At 44.9% G+C, this 20,055-nt stretch overlaps 3 protein-coding genes across 4 annotated transcripts in view; 1 reads left to right on the top strand and 2 right to left on the bottom strand.

The window, feature by feature from the left end:
• LOC143989955 (uncharacterized) overlaps positions 1 to 20,055 on the bottom strand; it is a 269,998-nt gene that overhangs the window by 189,548 nt on the left and 60,395 nt on the right. The window lies entirely within an intron of this gene.
• The window catches only part of LOC143989384 (E3 SUMO-protein ligase ZNF451-like), a 76,347-nt gene that overhangs the window by 41,819 nt on the left and 14,473 nt on the right, over positions 1 to 20,055 (top strand). The window contains 3 exon segments of the mRNA XM_077489500.1: positions 6,329 to 6,482; positions 9,446 to 9,593; positions 19,228 to 20,054. Coding sequence (XP_077345626.1) covers positions 6,329 to 6,482; positions 9,446 to 9,593; positions 19,228 to 20,054 — 1,129 coding nt within the window.
• The window catches only part of LOC143989395 (DNA primase large subunit-like), a 79,336-nt gene continuing 69,372 nt past the window's right edge, over positions 10,092 to 20,055 (bottom strand). For both annotated transcript variants that reach the window (XM_077489514.1, XM_077489515.1), the window contains one exon: positions 10,092 to 12,432. Coding sequence is in view for 1 of the 2 variants with exons in the window: in XM_077489515.1 (XP_077345641.1) it covers positions 12,394 to 12,432 (39 nt within the window). In the remaining variant the exon portion in view is untranslated. The remainder of the gene's footprint in view (positions 12,433 to 20,055) is intronic.

Genomic DNA, 20,055 nt, shown 5'->3' with positions numbered 1-20,055 from the left:
CACTGCGCCACCGCAGTGCATTGCCGGCTCATGATTGGCCAAGCATGCACTGTGATCCCGCATGCTTGGCCAATCACAGCGCTGACAGCAAGGAGAGCCATGATTGGCCACAGGCAGGATGCCTATGGCCAATCATAGCTCAGGCTGTGTAGTACACGCCCCACACTATATAAGGCTGCCAGCGCGGCGGCCTTGTGTAGTGTATTGGCGTCTGTAGGAGTTAGTGGGTTTTCTGTGTACCTTCAACACAGTATACACCGTTTATTATCGGCCGATTTTGCGTTCTTGCTCTTCTGTAGTGGTTGTTGTCTGCGTGCCCTGACCGCAGTATACACCATTATATCCACCTATATAGCTAGCTATATTTCTCTTTTTTTAATAGAGCTTGCAGTCAGTTGTAGGAGATGTGCGTGCTGTCTGCTTGCCCTGACCGCAGTATACACGGTTATATCCACCTATATAGCTAGCTATCTTGCTCTTTTTAAATAAAGCTTGCAGTTAGTTGTAGGAGATTGTGCGTGCTGTCTGCGTGCTCTGAATGCAGTATACACCGTTATATCCACCTACATAGCTCTTCTCTAATTGAGCCATCTGCAGGAGTTAGTGGAAGTTGTGTGTGCCTCCAGCACAATATACACTACCCAATTGCTGGTTTTCCCATCTCCCTTCAGGCCATTACCATGTCTGGAAGGCCAACAAGGAGAGGCAGACAGACACGAGCCGATAAAAGAGGGCAAGCAGGCTCTGTGTCTAGAGACAACAGTGCTGGTCGTGGACGCGGTGCATCGTCCTCATCAGCACGTGGCCATGGGACACGCTTGTCCTTCTTTTCGGCAGCTGGACATGTTGAGCCGCAACATGCCGAAGCCTTGGTAGAGTGGATGACCAAGCCCTCTTCAGCCTCCTCATCCTCTCTCACCCAGGCTCAGGGTACTAGCAAAGCAGCTGCCAACCCATCGTCTTCCCGCCTCTCAATGTCATCATCAGTGACTCCTTCCCTAGACCCACCACGTCCTCCTGAGGAGTCTCCTGAACTCTTTGAGCACAGTGTTGGGTACATGCTCCAGGAGTATGCCCAGTGTTTTGTAGGCTCTGATGATGATACTCAGCTAGAGGAAGGCAGTAGCGTGAGCGCAGAGAGAGGGGATGCTCAAGAAGGACAGCAATCTGGCAGTCATGTTCCACAAGCTGCAGCATACTGCCAGGTTTTCTCCAGCGATGAAGAGGGAGGGGATGATGAGGGCACTGACTCCACATGGGTGCCTGGTAGGAGGGAGGAGGAGGAGGCAAATGTCCAACGAGGCAGGATGCCCTCCGGGGGCCAGCTTAGGGGCAGCACACCGACTGAATCACACCGCAGAGCTCCGCCTGTGCAGGGCGCTGCCTCTGCGCGTTATTCTAAAAGTTCTTTAGCGTGGGCCTTTTTTGAGACGAGTGCATCAGATCGCACTGCTGCTATTTGCAACATATGTCTCAAGCGTATCTCGCGTGGCCAAAACATCAGCCGCTTGGGCTCCACATGCTTGACCAGACATATGTTGACCCTGCCATGCAGCTCATTGGCAAGCGTACCTCAAAGACCCACACCAAAGAACAAAGCGGACCTCTCCTTGCTCCTCATCAGCTGGGATCTCCAACCCCACTAGACCTTCAGTCCTCTCTGAAACCTGCTCTGAGAGGAATAAAGGTGTAGAATTAGGTGTGTCACAGCCAAGTGCTTCCGGGCACTCTGCTAGCAGTACACCCACGTCCGATTATAGCAGGCAAATGTCCCTGCCTCAGCTGCTGGACCGTCGAAAGAAGTTCACTCCCAGCCATCCACATGCCCAGCGGTTGAATGCTAGCTTGGCTAAATTGCTAGCACTTCAACTGCTGCCTTTTCAGTTGGTAGACTCTGCCCCCTTCCGTGAGTTTGTACAATGTGCGGTCCCTCAGTGGCAGGTCCCCAAACGCCACTTTTTATCACGGAAGGCGATTCCGGCTCTCTACCAGCATGTGGAAGGCAATGTCCTTGCCTCGCTGGACAGGGCGGTCAGCGGTAAGGTGCATATTACCGCTGACTCATGGTCCAGCAGGCATGGACAGGGACGTTACCTGTCTTTCACGGCCCATTGGGTCACTCTTCTGGCAGCTAGGAAGGATGCAGGACAAGGTGCAGTAGTGTTGGTGGTTGTTCCGCCACCACGCCTCCAAAATGCTACTACTGGTTGTGACACACCTCTCTCCTCCACCCCCTCCTCTTCTTCCTCCGTGGCCTCTTCCAGTGCTCTGTCCTCAGAACTAGCGGTGCTCCGTAGGCGTTCCAGTGGCTACGCAAGTACGCAGGCAATACGTTGCCATGCCGTGCTTGTGCTGGTTTGTTTGGGGGACAGGAGCCACACTGGGGCAGATGTTTTGTCAGCTCTGCAGGGGCAGGCCGAGAGGTGGTTGACGCCACGCCAGCTTAAGCCAGGAATGGTGGTTTGCGACAATGGCACCAACCTCCTCTCCGCCCTCCGACAGGGACAACTGACCCATGTGCCCTGTGTGGCTCACGTCCTTAACCTGGTGGTGCAGCGGTTCTTGGGCAGGTACCCCGGCTTACAGGATGTCCTGAAGCAGGCCAGGAAAGTCTGTGTGCATTTCCGCCGATCATTTAATGCCTGTGCTCGGCTGGCTCAGCTCCAAAAGCAGTTGAACCTGCCCAAGAACCGACTTATATGTGACATGCCCACCAGGTGGAACTCAACGTTGGCCATGCTGCAGCGGCTGCACACGCAGCAGAGGGCCATCAATGAGTACCTGTGCGACTATGGCACCAGGACAGGGTCAGGGGAGCTCGGTTTTTTCTCACCACGCCAGTGGGGCATGATCAGGGATGCATGCACTGTCCTGTCACCATTTGAGGAGGCCACAAGGATGGTGAGCAGTGACAGTGCATGCATCAGTGACACTGTACCTCTTGTCCACCTCTTGGAGCATACGCTGAGTGGAATAATGGACAGGGCACTTGAGGCAGAACAGAGGCAGGAAGAGGAGGACTTCCTTGCCTCTCAAGGCCCCCTTTATCCAGACAGTGTTCCTGCTGTGCCACCCATCACACAGGAAGAGGAGGAGGAGGATGATTATGTCAGCATGGAGGTGGAGGCTGGCACTCAGCATCAGCAGCAGCAGCAGTCTTGTAGGGATGATTTACAGTCCCAAGAAACCCGTGGACTTGTACGTGGCTGGGAGGAGGTAGCTGCGGATCATGTTGTCCTTAGTGACCCAGAGGACTCCGGACCGAATGCCTCAGCTAACCGACGCTGCATGGCCTCCCTGATCCTGCAAAGCCTGCGGAAGGATCCTCGTATTCTTCGGATCAAGGAGAGGGACCATTACTGGCTGGCCCTTTCCTTGATCCAAGGTACAAGGGTAAGGTTGCCAACCTTATCTTGCCGTCGCAGAGGGAGCAGAGGATGAGACATCTCCGGGAGGCCTTGCAGAAAGGTCTGTGCAACGCGTTCCCAGAGACTGGGAGGTTACAAACTCCTGGTCCTGGACAACGTGTTGCTGAGGCATCGGTCAGAAGGAGCGGTGGAGAAGGTGGCCGCCTGACCGATGCGTTCAGACAATTTTTTAGTCCGCAGCCCCAAGGTATGATCGGTTCCAGCACCCATCGCCAGCGTCTGATTTACATGGTGCAGGAATACCTAGGGGCAAGGTCAGACTTGGACACCTTTCCCACCGAAAATCCTCTAGCTTACTGGGTCTTGAGGATGGATCACTGGCCAGAGCTTACACAGTATGCAATTGAGCTACTGGCCTGTCCTGCATCCAGCGTTCTTTCGGAACGCACCTTCAGTGCTGCTGGTGGCTTTGTTACCGATCACAGGGTGCGCCTGTCCACCGACTCAGTTGATCGACTGACCTTCATCAAGATGAATCAGACTTGGATCACCCACAGCTACCAAGCACCTGAAGCTGATGTAACCGAATAATTTTTTTTTGAAATATCACATCCCTTCAAGACTACCTATGCTAATGCTGAGTGACTGTCCTGTTATGTTGATTGTCTATCCACTTCCTCCTCCACTGATATGTTGGAAGAACATTTTTGGTTCTGGGTCATGCCACCAGCCCAATTTTTCAGCCCCTGTTTAACAGGGGCGTTTAATTACAATTTTTGATGCAATGCTTTGCAGCAGGGCTCATTCCTGCACCACAACTAGAGTATATGGGAGAGGTTGCAGTGTCGTGGCACCAGTGCCTAAGGCCCAATTTTTCAGCCCATGTTTAACAGGGGCATGTAATTACAATTCTTGATATAATAGTTCACAGGAGGGCCTGTTCCTTTGCCCACCCAGAGTAACTGTGAGGACTTAGTGTTGTGGCACCAGCACCACAACCACCAAAGGTCAATTTTTCTACCACTGTTCAACAATGGCATGTAATTACAATTCTTGATATAATCATTCACAGCAGGGCGCTCCAGCGCCCACCAAGAGTCACTTTGAGGGCTTACAATGTTGTGACAACACCAACACCTTTTCCGCCATTTCTGCAGAGCATATAGGGCAGGCCCCTACTTTCAAACATCCAACTTACAAACATCTCCTACTTACAAACGGAAGGAGACAACAGGAAGTGAGATGAAAAAAGACGGACAGCAAAACAAATTATACAGGGGTGATAACCATTCCCTATATTTTCCAAAAAGCTTAAAAATAGATTTTTTGAATGGAGCTACACTTTAAAAATGTACCAGTTGAAAATTACAAACCGATTCTACTTAACACAACAAACCTACACAGTCCCTGTCTTGTTTGCATCACCTGTATACTGCTGTTCTGAGTATATAGGGCCTGGTGTCCCCACGTCTTTCCTATTTTTAATATGGGTACGTGGTTCCCCTTAATATCCGTACAAGATCCAAAGGGGCTGGTAATGGGCAGGGAGGGCTACCCATGCCATTTTTCTCAATGATTTTCATCCATATTGCCGGAACCAGATATTGCATTAAAACCGCAAGCAGTTTTAAATGATGTTATTTCAGTTTAATGTCATTTTGTGCAGGGACTGTTCTAAACATGGGAAACACGTGGCACTTCACAGGCATACTACAGACACCCCCCCAGGCACGATATTTAAAGGAATATTTCACTTTTTTTTTCACTTTAATCGTCATTAAAATCGGTGCTCCCGCCAAAACGGCCTTTTTAAAAAACATTTTAGGCATTGACCCATGTCCCCTGGGGCAGGAGCCAGGTCCCCAAACCCTTTTTAGGACATTATCTTGCATATTAGCCATTAAAATTAGCACTTTTTATTTCAAACGTTTGAGTCCCATAGACTTCAATGGGGTTCTAACGTTCGTACAAATTTGCGGTCCTTTCGAAAGTTCTGATGCGAACCGAACTGGGGGGTGTTCGGCTCATCCCTAGTTTAAAGCATTTCTGTATGTTACTACAATGATTTTACATTCTGGCTACCCCTGAACAAAGGATGTATACAGTACATGTACATAGGGACATCAGTTATTAACACAACTAGTGTTGCCACCTGACCACTATATTAGGTTGATGTGCTAGTATTGCAAAAAAAATAGTTTGTATACACACAGCAAATACACAATCACCTATTCCAAATGTATTATTTTCACTGCAATTGAATACATTGCATAATTATTAATAATAAGTAAAATTAAAGATGTTAAAAATGTATTTACCCTGGATTCCCTGAGCTAGAATGAAACCATCAAGCAAAAAGTTGTTCGAGCTCCAATGCTGCCTTTTCCAGGGTACAGTATGAAGTGCAGTGCTCGGCACAGTGGGAGGAGCTTTACATTAAGGAAACCCAAGCTGAGTATAGGTTCTGTAAGTTCTGTATGTAAGATGTAGTAACAAGGTGTAAAGTCCGTGTGGTTTCACAACATATAACACACAATATCTCCGCAACCAAAGCGGCACAAACGTTTTATTTTGCAGCACAAACCAGCACAAACGCGGCACAAACGAATGGCGCATTTGTTTTTCAAATTCCGTAACGTGGGGTGCAAAGTGGGCGGGGTTTCACAACATATAACACACAATATCTCCACAACACAAACGCGGCACAAATGAATGTCGCGTTTGTTTTTCAAATTCAGCAACGTGGGGTGCAAAGTGGGCGGGGCTTGCATTAAATTGAATGTTTAATATCTCAGAAACTGAACCGGCACAAACGCTAATTTTTGCGGCACAAATCAGCACAAATGCAGCACAAACGAATGGTATATTTTTATTCAGGTTTTACAAACATGGGGTCCCAACTTCACACAGCTGTAAATGAGCCCTTATCCGTATTTACATTTTTGTTTTTTTTCTCTTAGGTAAAGTTGGCTGATGGTCATCAACAAGCTCTTCCTCCATTAGTTATCCCGTGTTTTGCTTGTCCTAGCTGTTTTCTACTTTTTAACCAAAGAGCTGAATGTCTGAAGCACATGTCAGCAAGCAGTCACTTTGCACGAAGCATCGCACTTAGTGGTATGTATGTTGACTATCATGTTTATTTGGAACAGTATCTTTTAGTTTTTTGTTTTATTTGCCACTTTTTCAGTATGTGGTTTACAGTTTTGTTGTAACGGCTGTATTTATTTAGACCTGAATAGTAGGGATTGAGTGGCACTGATCATATTGTGCTTAACAAATAAAATCTAAGGACAGGCTGTCATTTAAAAAAAGAGGGGGAGCAAATGCATATCTAAAATTGTCAGTACTTCATGAACCATAAACTTCTATACCTTTTTGTCTGTAAAGGCTAATTATCCAGGTCATGATATAGCAAGTAGTTGTTAGTCCTATTAAACTGGACTTGTTCTGTTATGGTGAAGACATTTCATAGTTCATCTATAGTCGCTACCTAATTTGCAATGAGTGTCAGGAAAATTCCCCAGGCATTTATATCCAGCCAGGTACACCTTAATCCAATTACCATAGCTTGTGAAGTAGCAAGGATTGCAAAAAATCTTGTACATTGGGAAGACATAAAGACCTCGCCACAAACAAATGGCCCAACATAGGAGGGCAAATTTTAAGGCAAAGACTCAGCAATCTTCCTACACCTTAAAGTGGTACTAAAGGCTGAAGGTTTTTACCTTTGTGCAGTCTATCCTCCTGGGGCACTCGGCAGGGGATAGGGGCCAGGACCGCAGGTGTTGGACCCAAGAAGGAGGCTCAGGGCTACTCTGTGCAAAACTAATTTTTTAGAGTGCTTGGGATGATTGACCACAAGATGGTGCTGGCACCACTGCACGCAGGTAAGTATGTAAATGTTTAACACCTTCCTGCCTATAGCAGAATGACGGCCGAGCAGGGGCTTTATTGCTCTGACTGGATGTCATATGACCGTCAGAATAGCCCACTCATGTGTGCCCCCGGGGGCGCACAGTGACACGTCGCATCACCAAAGGCAACGGATAGAGTAATTTACATAGCGCGGTCACATTGCTTTGCTTTATGGCAAACATTAGCCAACATGTAATGATTGGTGGGCGACAAGCCTGACCACTTCTCCAGGGGTTTTCAACACTTTAAAGTAGAGTTATAGCATTTTCTGTGTTTAAAAAGTCAGCAGCTACAAAAAGTGTAGCTGCTGACTTTAATAAATACTCACCTGCTCCATGGTCCAGCAATGTAGCCGCCCAAAGCCTCGGTTCTCTACCCTACCTCGCCGTGGCGCCGGCATCATTACTGTGGGCACCCAGCTGTGACAGCTTGCGGCTTCACAGCCAAGTGCACACTGCGCATGCCTGAGTTGCGCTGCATGTCCTGAATAGCCAGGGGTTCTTCTGGGGCCTGTGACATTCCCAGAAGATTGCAGGGAGGGAGGGGCCGGAAAAAACAGGTACCCACTTTTGGGTGAAACTCCGCTTTTAAAGGTAGATATGGCTAAATGAGTGGATGCCAGCTTTGGCTGCCAAGCTTTTTCAGAAAGCAGTGTGATTAACTGGTTTTAGTTATTCCATTGATCAAAGACTGGGAGTCATTTACTAAAAATATAGAGTGCAAAATCTTGTGCAGCTCTGCATAGAAACCAACCCGCTTCCAAGTTATATATATATATAATTTTTTTTTTTTTGTTTTTTTTTGTCAAAGCTTAATTGAACAAGCTTAAGTTAAAGTCTGGTGCAGCTGTGCATGATATCCAGATTTTGCACCCTCCCAGCTTTAGTAAATCAACTCCAGTGTTTCAACAGTGAATGATAAAGTAAAATATTTCTACTTGGCGTAAAATTATTTTCTCAAAGTTCATTGAAAGACATTTCTCCTGCGCCTCTATTGTGCTGGGCCCGTTGCTATGTTATGGTTTATTCTTGTACTGCTTGCTACTAGCTGGTAGTTAAGACACCATTGGACACTGCCCTTTTATTTCCGCTGGTTTTGTTTTGATCTATTGATCAAAGGCTTGGTCTCAAACTTGGAGAAAACAATATTGTGGCGAGTACAAAAAGTGTTATATTGCAGCTTACCAGTGTCCTTGGATGTGGTTGCTGCATTCATATTTTTATTTCAGATCCTTTTAGTTTCACCTTATGATCCTGCTATCAGCGCACTTCTTGTCCTAGAACACTCACTTAATATACTGTATCCATAGTGCAGCACCTTAGGCTGCTCTCCTGATTTGAACTAAAACACAACCTCCATATCTGCATTACATAGGGAGGGAGGATTTGTAATTCAAAGAAGATAGCTGGGAAAACTGGTAAGATTATTTTGCAATTTAATTTAATTGCACAGAAAATGTCAAAAAACGAAGGATATCAGCAGGTACTTTTCTGTTAATAAGTAGAAAATCCTTCACAAATGACTATATAAAAAGTGTGACGATTAAGCTGCAGCAAGCATATGTGTAGGATAACGCACACCTCGGATAATTGTATCAAACTCATGCTGCACATAACAAATCAGGGCCGGCGCTACCACTAGGCGGACTAGGCAACCGCCTAGGGCGCCCGGCCGCTGGTTATTTTATTCCTGGCTGCCTTGCTGCAACTACTATGAATGTCAGTGCCATGTCTAGCAGCGGCGCCATCCGCCCTCCCCCTCGCCCCGCTCTGGCTTTCCACAGTAATCCTCCTCTCTTCTGGTATCATCTGCCTCACGCAGTGTATCATCATGTGTCCAATCACTATTCAGACCAGTAACATACACCGCACCGCCTCTGTGTCTCAGGCAGAAGGGATACATTTTGTTTTAGTGCAGCGTCGCACGGCCGCGCAATTGTCAGTTAAAGCAACGCAGTACCGAATTGCAAAAAATGGCTTGGTCATTCAGCAGCCAAATCTTCCGGGGCTGAAGTGGTTAAACATGTAACATGTTCTCAAAGGGAGCTTATCCTTTAATTTTATTAAACCATGTGATAACCATTCTGTAAAATCTTCATTTTTTGGCTAATTTCATATCGGTGCATCCGATTCTGTTTCAATAAACAATTTCTCTTATTGTAGGTGAAAATGGAGTTCCACGTCCACTACCTATTCCATCTTATGCAAAGAGAGTCTTGATTGCACTTTGTAAGGACATTCCATTTCAAGTTGTTTGCACATATTGTCGCTGCGAGCTACGTTCTCATATGGAAGTAACTGCACACTTCAGGTGGGTGTAGCTGTGAGTAAATCGGTAACATGGATGGATATCACTCCACTCGAAAGGCTTGGTTTTCTGGTTCCAGAAACATCACTGTCTGACTGAACAAATATTTTTGCAGTAATAGTCCCTGTAAGGCCCCTTTCACACGGGGCTGTCCTCATTCAGCCTGTAAATAGCTCAGCGGGGATCGCTTCATTGATCCCCGCTGAGCCGGCGGATGACAAGTCCGCCTCTGCACTCTGTGCAGGGACGGACCTGTCCGAGCCCCTCTCTTCCCTATGGGTGATCGGATGAAAACGGACCAGTGGTACGTTTTTCATCCAATCCACCAGACGGATGAAAAATAGGATTTGCATCCGTCTGGTTTTAGGAAAAATATATGTGTAGCGCTATGACTGTTAGGTTGCTCGTCTTCTGTAAGTAACCCCTGGTAGCCTAGCCTAGGCTAGGATGGAAGAGCGGAGGTCCCTTTCACCGGTGGACACACATTACACATACACACGATTGTACGTGAATAATGAATGTGCATATTGAAGCACACACAGCAGTTTTATTTAGTTTGAGCTAAAGGACAGCCCTGTGGTTTAGCCAATCAGGTAATTCATACATACATCGACATTTTTCTTAAACTCATGACATTATCTAAGTCAAAGGTGAAATACAGTCTTCTGATAGTTATTTCGTCATTTCAACATCTGCTGACTGACCATATTCTTGCGTAACCAGTCCTTTCTTAGCTTTGTACCTCTTACCGCAGACAGATGCTTCCTAATATGTCAACATCTTGCATCTTAATTCTGAACTTAGTGAAATGCACGCCTAAGCATATTATCTTAGACCTTTAACCTAGTATATCTTTTGGTAACCTTAATAAGTATTCCCTTATAATCCTTCCTTTGATCATTCTGTGATTTACATAATGATCATTCCTTTTCTAATTTAATAGCACAGGCTTCATACTCCGAACCCTTGTGCTCTTGGTTTCTATACCATACCGTTGGATCCTTAACAATGGAAGTGAGTTTCAGATCCTTCGGAGCGACCGTGTTTCCCTTTTTACATAAACATTTGATTATCTTCTAACAGGCATATAAAAATAGAATGAAGAGAATCACAGTGACAATTGTCATGGCAGCATTTCGGAGCCAAGATATTAATCCCCCAAAACTAAAACTGCTCGAGAAGGGATCCCAGTTTTTTCCTATGTTCCTTGCCTCTTTCTGTAGTTTATTTACCTCTTCCCTGTGTTGGGCAATAACGTCATAGTAGTCTGGGACTTCGATGCTGGTATTATGAATCCAGGTACAGCACTCATAATCCTCAGTAGTCTCACAGAGGCCAGTAAGGGCTGCACTCATACTTTCTATAGCCAACTCATGTAGTTCTAGTTGCTTCCTAATTGCCCTAGTTTCTAGATTTAGTTTGGTTATGTCATCAGAATTTTCCTCCAGAATCTCATTAATTATGCCAGTGTAATTATTTAATCTTTTCATTAGGTCAATTCCCCACCCTGTCCAGGAAGGGAACCATGCCCAGGCCATATCTTTTTCTAAAAACAATTCTCGTTTATTACGGTGTCTAAGGGGATATCTAGGATGCATGCTGGCTTCAAGGAGGTGACTTCCCTTGTTATCCCCTAATACCCCCATGATAGGAACCAGGGCTGCAAGGTAACACCACCCCTGGGGTTTGGTTGGGATCCAGGGGTGACAGAGTTTGCCGCAGCATATATATATGGTATTTCCTAGAGCTAGGGGTCGTTTATGGAACGCGTTCCTAAGAGTATCAGAAAGGCCAGAGAGCACCAGAATTGACATTAATTGGTGTATTGTAGTCTTGGTACTGGAGCTAAGAAAGTCTAAAAAGGTGGCATTTAGGGTGGGATCTGAAGTATGGAAGAAAGAAGGACTGTTAAACGATGTCATTGAAATGTTAAGTTTTGCTTGTTTGCAAACCTCGGCTCCATTTGTGGTGTTTCCCAGTCGGAAACACCAGTCTGGGAAGTGGCTTCTACCTATAATTTGGAAAGTGAGGGTTTTATTTGGAAGGGTCCTAGTAACATTCGTTAGGACGATAGGGGGTGTTCCATTAAGGAGGGGGGTAAAATTCAAGGGGACTGCCATGAGAGGGATTCTAGCTGTACTGGGATGTAGCTTGCTGCAAATCCAGCATTTCTCAAAACCAGATTTTTGAGCATAGCTATATTTGAATTTTAGTAGTAACATCTTGCTAGTCAGTCCCTTAGGTGACTCATTAACGGGTACAATACTTCTACTATGTCTTTGGCCGGGGGTATTATTCATCTTAGGTGGTCCACATATCCCTTTTAATAGACCTAAGTCTTCTGGATGATATATACAGTTGGCTATAAACCATGTGGGCAGGAATACAAATAGTACCAGACTACCCCAAAGGCATACAGCCTTCCCTGACACTGATGGAGAAAGCATCTTTGTTTTTTTAAAGTTCTGATTATTTGTTATCTAAGAGTTCTGTTCTTCTTCTTCGTTTCTCATCCCGGCAGTTGTTTGCTCTGTTTTGTCCTTTTGAGGGGGTGTGGGATCTTCCAGGGAAATTTGTTCTATGCCTCTCTGAACTTCTTGTAGATCTTGTTCTTGGGAGTTGCTGCTCTCTGTCACTGCCAGGGGCTCTGGAGTCGAGGGAAGCTGGGGACACTTTTTAAGACGGCTGGCGTGGATCCAGGTGTTTCTTAGGTCTGTTAACACTGCGGTCCTGGATACCTTTTCCACCTTCCATGGTCCTGAGAAAGCCGGTCCGATACTCTTTCTTTGTGCTAATTGTTTGATCAGCACTTTATCCCCAGGGATGAAGGGATGCGTTGGTTCTGTGGGAAGAGGGAAAAAGGTGACAGAAACTTGTTCGTTCATTTCATGAAGCATACTTACCAGGTTTTTCACGTACATTTCCTGTTGAGAATAAATGTCAATATCAGTGTCTTGGTCTAATGGGGGTAATTCTATGTTTGCGGGGATTCCCATGAGGACCTCAAAGGGTGATAGTTTTGTTCTTGCATGTGGATCTTCCCCTCTTTTGACCAAAGACCTTCAGGGTCTTTGGTCAATCCTTCCTGTGTCCAAAAATGGACATCATCTTCTGTGGCCATTGATTGCATCTGTGCTATGACAGTTTTAAAGTTAGGTGCTGCGAAGTGTTCCTTGAAAAACATTGTTGTGGGGGCAGGTGGGTTAGGGGAAAAGGCAGCAGCTCTTTTAGCTTCTCTGTCAGCAAGAGCATTCCCTTTTGAAACACGACTGCTGTCAGAGGAGTGTGCCTTTACTTTAATTATGGCTACCTTTTTTGGAAGAAGAATGGCTTGGAGGAGAGCACTAATCTGTGTGGAGTTGGCAATTATTTTGTTGTCTGCTGTTTTAAAACCTCTATTGGCCCATATCACACCAAAATCATGCACCACTCCAAAAGCATATCTACTGTCTGTGTAGACGTTCACCTCTTTACCGGTGAATAGAATGCAGGCCCTAGTGAGGGCTTCTAACTCTGCTACCTGGGCTGAAGAAGGAGGTAATGATTTTGCCTCCAGTACGATGTCTGGTAGTTGAACAACTGCATAACCGGTTAAAAAGGTGGAGTCAGAGGGACGTGAGCAGCTACCGTCAACGAAAACATCCTCTGCACCTGAGATAGGGGTGTCAGTGAGATCCGGTCTGGGACTGGTAATAGCAGCAACCTTTTCCGAACAGTCATGTATAATGTCTGGGTCATGTGGTAAATGCAACATGGAATGCAAAAGGCGCACAGCGGGGTTGCTGGCAGGCACATATTTGAGTGTGAGGTTATCAGTGTTCATCAGTGTTATCTCATAACCACTAAGTCTTTGCGAGGTCATATGTTGGGTATTCATGTTCTGAATAAGATGCGTGACTGAATGAGTGGTATAGAGTCAATGGGTGACCTAGCACTAATTTGTTTGCATCTTGTACAGCCATTGCACAGGCAGCAAGATTTTGGAGACAGAATGGCATTCCCTGTACTTGGATGGGGAGTTTTTTTTTTGATAGATATGAGACAGGGCGATACCCTGATCCATGTTGTTGTGTTAGCACGGCGGCAAAAGAGCTTCCTGAAACTACACAGTACAGCTGAAAAGCTTTACCATAGTCTACCAATCCCAGGGCGGGAGCATTTGACAGACTGTTTAATAGAGCTTGAAAAGCTTGTAGTCTGTCTTCAGTCCAATCTATTAATTTAGGGGCTGTCGAGCCAGTAGCCTCTCTTAGGATACTATCATAATGAGAACAGTCAGGGATCCATTGGCGGCAATATACAATTGCACCCAAAAATGAGAGTAGGGCGGCCTTGTCTTTTGGCGGACTGAGAGCTTGTAGGGCTGCGGCACGTTTAGGTGACACCAGCCTTGTTCCTTCTCTAAGGATACAACCTAAGTATTCAACCTGGGACTGGCACCATTGCACCTTCTTCCTGGAGGCGAGGTGTCCAGCTCGGGCTAGGTGTCCCAACAGTGATGTTGAATCGACCGCACAATCTTCAGCAGTTCGACTGCACAGGAGCAAGTCGTCCACATACTGTATCAGTACCGACCCTCGCTCAGATGTCCAAGACTTGACAGTCTCGTTGAGTACCATAGAGAAGGCGGCTGGACTGTCTACATACCCTTGCCAGGTTAGTTGGCCCCCGGCCCAGGAGAAAGCAAACATAGGTTGGGCTTCCTCTGCAATGGGAATGCTAAAGAAAGCATTCGCTAAATCAATTACTGTGTAGCATAGAGAGTCTGCCGGTATGCATGAGAAAATAAAAGTGATGTCTGAGACTAGGGGTGGGAGGGGAATCACTTGTTTGTTTACTGCCCTTAGGTCTTGTATGTATAAGTCTCCACTCCCCACTGGCCTTTTTTTACGGGGTAAATGGGCGTGTTCCAGGGACTGATGATTGGTTTCAGGATACCTTTTGATATGTAATCATTAATTTGAGGGGAGATGCCTTTGACTTTCTCTGGGGGTAGGGGATACTGTTTTTGATATTGTATCCCTGCATCTGACCGCATTTGGGGTGCATATGGTGTGCAATTAATAAAGCCCACACTACCTTTGTTTTCTGCCCAAATTGTGTGATGGTCAAGGGAGGAAGGTATCATTAGAAAGAAACTCCTGTGTGCATGTCTTTTTGGGAACCCTCTGTGTGCATGTCGCTTAGGGCCATGTAAGTCACATAATGGTGAACTAGCGGTAAGGGAACCTTCTTTATTAAACTTAATGGTAATACACAGTTGTGCCAAGAGGTCCCGTCCCATAAGGGGCACAGGGCATGAGGACAAGACGGCAAAAGTTTGGGTACATAATTTCTGTCCTTCTGGAGTGGCTACAGTCAGTGGTGGAGTGATGGGATGGGTGACAGGTGTCCCATTAATACCAACAGAGTTTCCCTCGGTGCATTATTTGTGGCTGTGTAGGATATTGGGGTAGTGGTTGACGAGGGTTCTGGTATGGCAGATAACGGGGATACTGTGGGCGGGTCTGGGGGTTAAATCCCCTGCCTCTGCCTCTTGCTCTAATCTGTCCAGTCCTATAAGGGCACTGGGATTTCCAATGTCCTTGCTGTCCACAATTGCCTATATTTTCCAAGGCATTTGTTCCATGCACAGAAACAATCCTTCATGTATTGTGGGTCAGCCCCTTTGCAGGGAGGATAAGAATGCTTATGTACCTGACAAATTTTACTGACTTCTTGCCAGTCTTCCTCAGTACAAGGACCATATGGCCCTGGGTCATGTATCCCCAATTGCTGACACCTTTCTCGGACTTGTGTCCAAAATGGTTCTACCTGGGGGCCAGGGATCATATTACTAACAAATTCATAGGGTGATGGGGTGGCCATGGCTTGGGTTGCTGCAGAATTCCCCATCTAGTAGTCTGGGCAGTGTGTGTCTAGTGGCAGGACACAGGTGATAACACCCGGTTTGTCCAACAATCCGGTCTCTGGTCTGGGAGTAGGATCCCTGATCTTTTTTGGGGCAGATGGACTTATATAAAACTATGAAGATTTACCCTTAATATACGATGAAGGGTAAATCTTTCCTGGTGGCGGGATATACCCCTCTTACACCAAGTCTGCAAGAGAACCCCCCTGGTCTGGTGGTCAGTAAAATCCACTTGTCATCTATTCTTAGGAAGAGTAGACCTAACGTGCAATGGGGGCAGGCGGATGCTATGTCACTACAAGAGGGCTCCTCATACTCTGCACTCATTTAAACAACAACAATTATTTTCCTTATACTCTATATTAAAACTTATACTCTATATACTTACACACGTACCTAGAGAGAAACAGACATATTCTTAATATACTTTAAGACATGAAATAACCGTATTGCAATACATTTATCAATTTATAGTGCACTTTTTAAAAAAAAAATTTCAAATGGGCGTCCACTCCACCAATCCCTTTGTCACGGGCGTAATCTACTACTTCCCGTGTTAAAAATACTATTACCAATAGTTTTAAGTCAGACCAACCTAGTCGGACTCCCCTAAACCTATAAATTCCTTGCGAGCCCTTTTAACCTTCCGAGGGACCAGCCTAGTCCGCCGCGAAGGCACAGTTACTTCTTTTAAATTTAAACTAAGTTCGTAGCGGCCGCCCGGACAGAGTAAGTGTTTACACCATTCACCAATCAGGTAAAAAGAGTAAAGTGACCTACCTGTCGCAAGACGAACCCCACTCCTGGTACCAAAACTGTTAGGTTGCTCGTCTTCTGTAAGTAACCCCTGGTAGCCTAGGCTAGGATGGAAGAGCGGAGGTCCCTTTCACCGGTGGACACACATTACACATACACACGATTGTACGTGAATAATGAATGTGCATATTGAAGCACACACAGCAGTTTTATTTAGTTTGAGCTAAAGGACAGCCCTGTGGTTTAGCCAATCAGGTAATTCATACATACATCGACATTTTTCTTAAACTCATGACATTATCTAAGTCAAAGGTGAAATACAGTCTTCTGATAGTTATTTCGTCATTTCAACATCTGCTGACTGACCATATTCTTGCGTAACCAGTCCTTTCTTAGCTTTGTACCTCTTACCGCAGACAGATGCTTCCTAATATGTCAACATCTTGCATCTTAATTCTGAACTTAGTGAAATGCACGCCTAAGCATATTATCTTAGACCTTTAACCTAGTATATCTTTTGGTAACCTTAATAAGTATTCCCTTATAATGACAAAGACAGAATTTTTTTTTAGAAATTATATGCGTCGCCATATAAATCTTAAGGCGAGAAAAAACGCATTCCCTAATAGTGAAAAACCTTAAACTGCATTTGAGCAGTTAAACAAACCTTTGAAATGCAAATACAGGTGAAAAATGAGTAAAAACAATAACTAATAATCAAACGTGGACAATTATCCAAAAGAAGTGTAGGTGTCCAATAATGTTTTTAGAAGACTCAACTTTCCAAGAAACAGCTTCCAAAGGAAATTGTGTACTCTTCATGCATGCATGCATCACCACCACAACGTGAAACTGGGGGAGGCTTACCAGAAGACTTTGACTTAGTCAGGCGTATGCCCCCCAAGTCATATAGGCTTTATATATGGAATTTGCCCGATAGGTGTAGATACTCCACGGACTCAGCTTGCACCACCACGTCATACAGGCGAGATGTTCGTTAATATCCAATGTGAGATGAGGTAATGGTCTCGTACATAAAACCATAGGGACCCCAGATGATGACTTTAGTCAAAACAAGTTGGGTGGGCTCCTCTGCAGACATCGCTGGTTTCCATTCGTGTACATGCCGTTTTTGATTTCTTCTAAATTTGAGTATTTTTTTTTGTTTTGTTTTTTATGCCTATTCATTAAAAAAATCTTTTATGACAATATTACACTATGTTGGCCCTTTGCTTTTATGGTTTTATGTACGCCTCCCCCAGTTTCACGGTGGTGGTGGTGATGCATGCATGCGTGAAGAGTACACCATTTCCTTTGGAAGCTGTTTCTTGGAAAGTTGATTCTTCTAAAAATATTATTGGACTTTATATTTTGGGACTTACTTGGCACCTACATTTCTTTTGGATAATTGTCCACGTATGATTACTATTTATAGTTTTTATTAATTTTTAACCTGTATTTGCATTTCAAAGGTTTGTTAAACTGCTCAAATGCGGTTTAAGGTTTTTCACTATTAGGGAATGCGTTTTTTTCTCGCCTTAAGATTTATATGGTGACGCATATAATTTCTAAAAAAAAATTCTGTCTTTGTCACAGCGCTACACATATATTTTTCCTATTTTCCATTTATGTTTTCTTGTCTAGAAGCGGTGTTGGCGGTTTGCTAAAGTTTATTATCACAGCGCAGTATATACCAAAACATTATTGACATCCGTCTGGTTTTAGCAGAGATGATCGGATCAGGGCTGATCGGATGTCAGCGGACATGTCTCCGCTGACATCCGACACTCCATAGAGGTACATGGAGCTCCTGTTCAAATCCACCTCAAAACTGACAGGCGGATCTCAACGGTCCGCAAGGATATTCATTGTCTCGTGTTCGCTGAAGCTTTAGGACCTGCTGTCGTTCTGAGTGTGACTTGCATGCTGCATGCCCATTTCAGCACTTGCTTTGCTCTTTACATATTGTCAAAGTTTTCCAACAATCGATAATGAGCATTAATTCTGTTTGGAAGTGTTTATTGCCCCAAAGATTTTCTTAAATTACTTGAGCGTAGTTCTAGCATTAAATCTTGGGTTCTAACAAACGCTGACCTCAAAGCCCAACTGAAGTCACAGAAGTGTATATGGAGCCATTTTCAGTGTTACTGCTTATTAAAGTTGTGCAATTGGATCTGAATTTGACTGTGCTGGCCAAATGAATTGCAGCAAAAGCGCTGGCAGCCATCCTCCAGTGAGGAATGTATAAAAAAAAGTGCACATAATTGCCTTTTGGCCTCGTGCTTCCTTGTTGAAAATCTTTATCCAAGGTGTTTCTGACGTTAGGCCCCCCTGCAGCACACCTGCTGCTTCCCAGGGACCTTAATTTTGTTCTCAATGCCCTGCAGAGACCACCTTTTGAACCAATTGGGGATATTCCTTTGGAGATTCCTACGAGCAGATAGCCATTTTGGTAGCTATCCTGTCTGTTAGACATGTCTTTGAATTGGCAGGCCTTTCCTATAAAGAACTTCACAAGGACAAGTTTGTATTGTACCCATTTCATCTTTTCTTTCAAAAGGTGGTTTTGTTGTCTACATTGCCTGAATGTAGTCAGAGCCATTAGAATGCACATGAAAGCTTTGAACTCCATTAGACAAATGGATTCCCCATTTGTCCTTTCATCGCGATGTTGCAAGAAGCACTTGGCTTCACTGGTGCATGTCCACTCGACCAAATCTATGGAAGTATCCTGGGCCTTTAAGCACCACGCCTCTGTTTCCAGACTCTACTGAGTGGGGTAGGAGTCATAGGGGAGGCTCCCTAGGGGGCAATAGGGGGGATAGCAATGAAAACCTGAAATATGTTGTAATTCTCTTCTATCCCTAGGAAGTTTTTACTGGTGTTTGGTTTTCATTTTACTTTTGTCCATAGCTCATTAGTTGTGTGTTTTTGTTTTTTTTGCTAAATTGCCTTTGTTTCTTTATTTAGAACGCAATGTCGAAAAGCTGGTCCTGCTTCAGTTTCAGAAAAAAGCATAGCTGATGTTGCATCTGTTTTCCAGCTAAAAGCTTTCTGCCTGACTTGTAAACAAGGTCTAAGTGATAAAGCACGCATTGAAAAACACATCGCAAGAACAAGTCACGATGTCAAGGGGATTATTTCTATAGAGGAGTCCATTCTAGCATTTTGCTACCTAAATGAAGGAATAAGAACACCTTCTGACTTCTGCCTGTTGGCTTCCAATGCTAGATTGGAACACATCATGCTTAAAAGAAACGTAAACAATACTGATGACAGCAACGTTTTGTCAAAGCATGTACAGCAAAATGAAACTGATGGTGGTTTAAAAAAAGAGGCCAATATTATGGTGACTGCTTGGTTCTGTGAATGTTCTCAACAGTTTTCAGCTGAGAAAGATGCTAAAAAACACATTATGACAGCCAATAGGATCTCTCACAAGTGCATGGTTTGTGGCAAGCTCGCTGATGACACTGCCATTATTCGCCTTCACATGTGCCGATTTCACGGTGGTGGGCGCTTGGACAGTTTTCTTTTTTGGTGCCAGATGTGTAAGGTTGAGCTGGCAAGAACTGAAAATGTGTTGATGCATATTATAGATTGCCATGGTGGTCATTCCTTTTACTATGAACAGGAGGTCCCAGAAGAGCAACCAACTTCCTTAGAGATTGATATGAGATCTGAGAGTCCAGCAAGTAACGCATCCCCATCACCACAGCAGTCTGAGGGTTTGTGGCAGTGCCATATTTGTGAGGAGACTTTTGATAATGAAGAAACTGTTCTACAACACTGCCAATC

The sequence above is a fragment of the Lithobates pipiens genome, unplaced genomic scaffold (genome assembly GCF_037356315.1).
Source record: "Lithobates pipiens isolate NorthernLeopardFrog02 unplaced genomic scaffold, aLitPip1_a1.2 Scaffold_18, whole genome shotgun sequence".
Lineage (NCBI taxonomy): Eukaryota > Metazoa > Chordata > Amphibia > Anura > Ranidae > Lithobates > Lithobates pipiens.
This window is presented reverse-complemented; position numbering and strand designations above follow the sequence as displayed.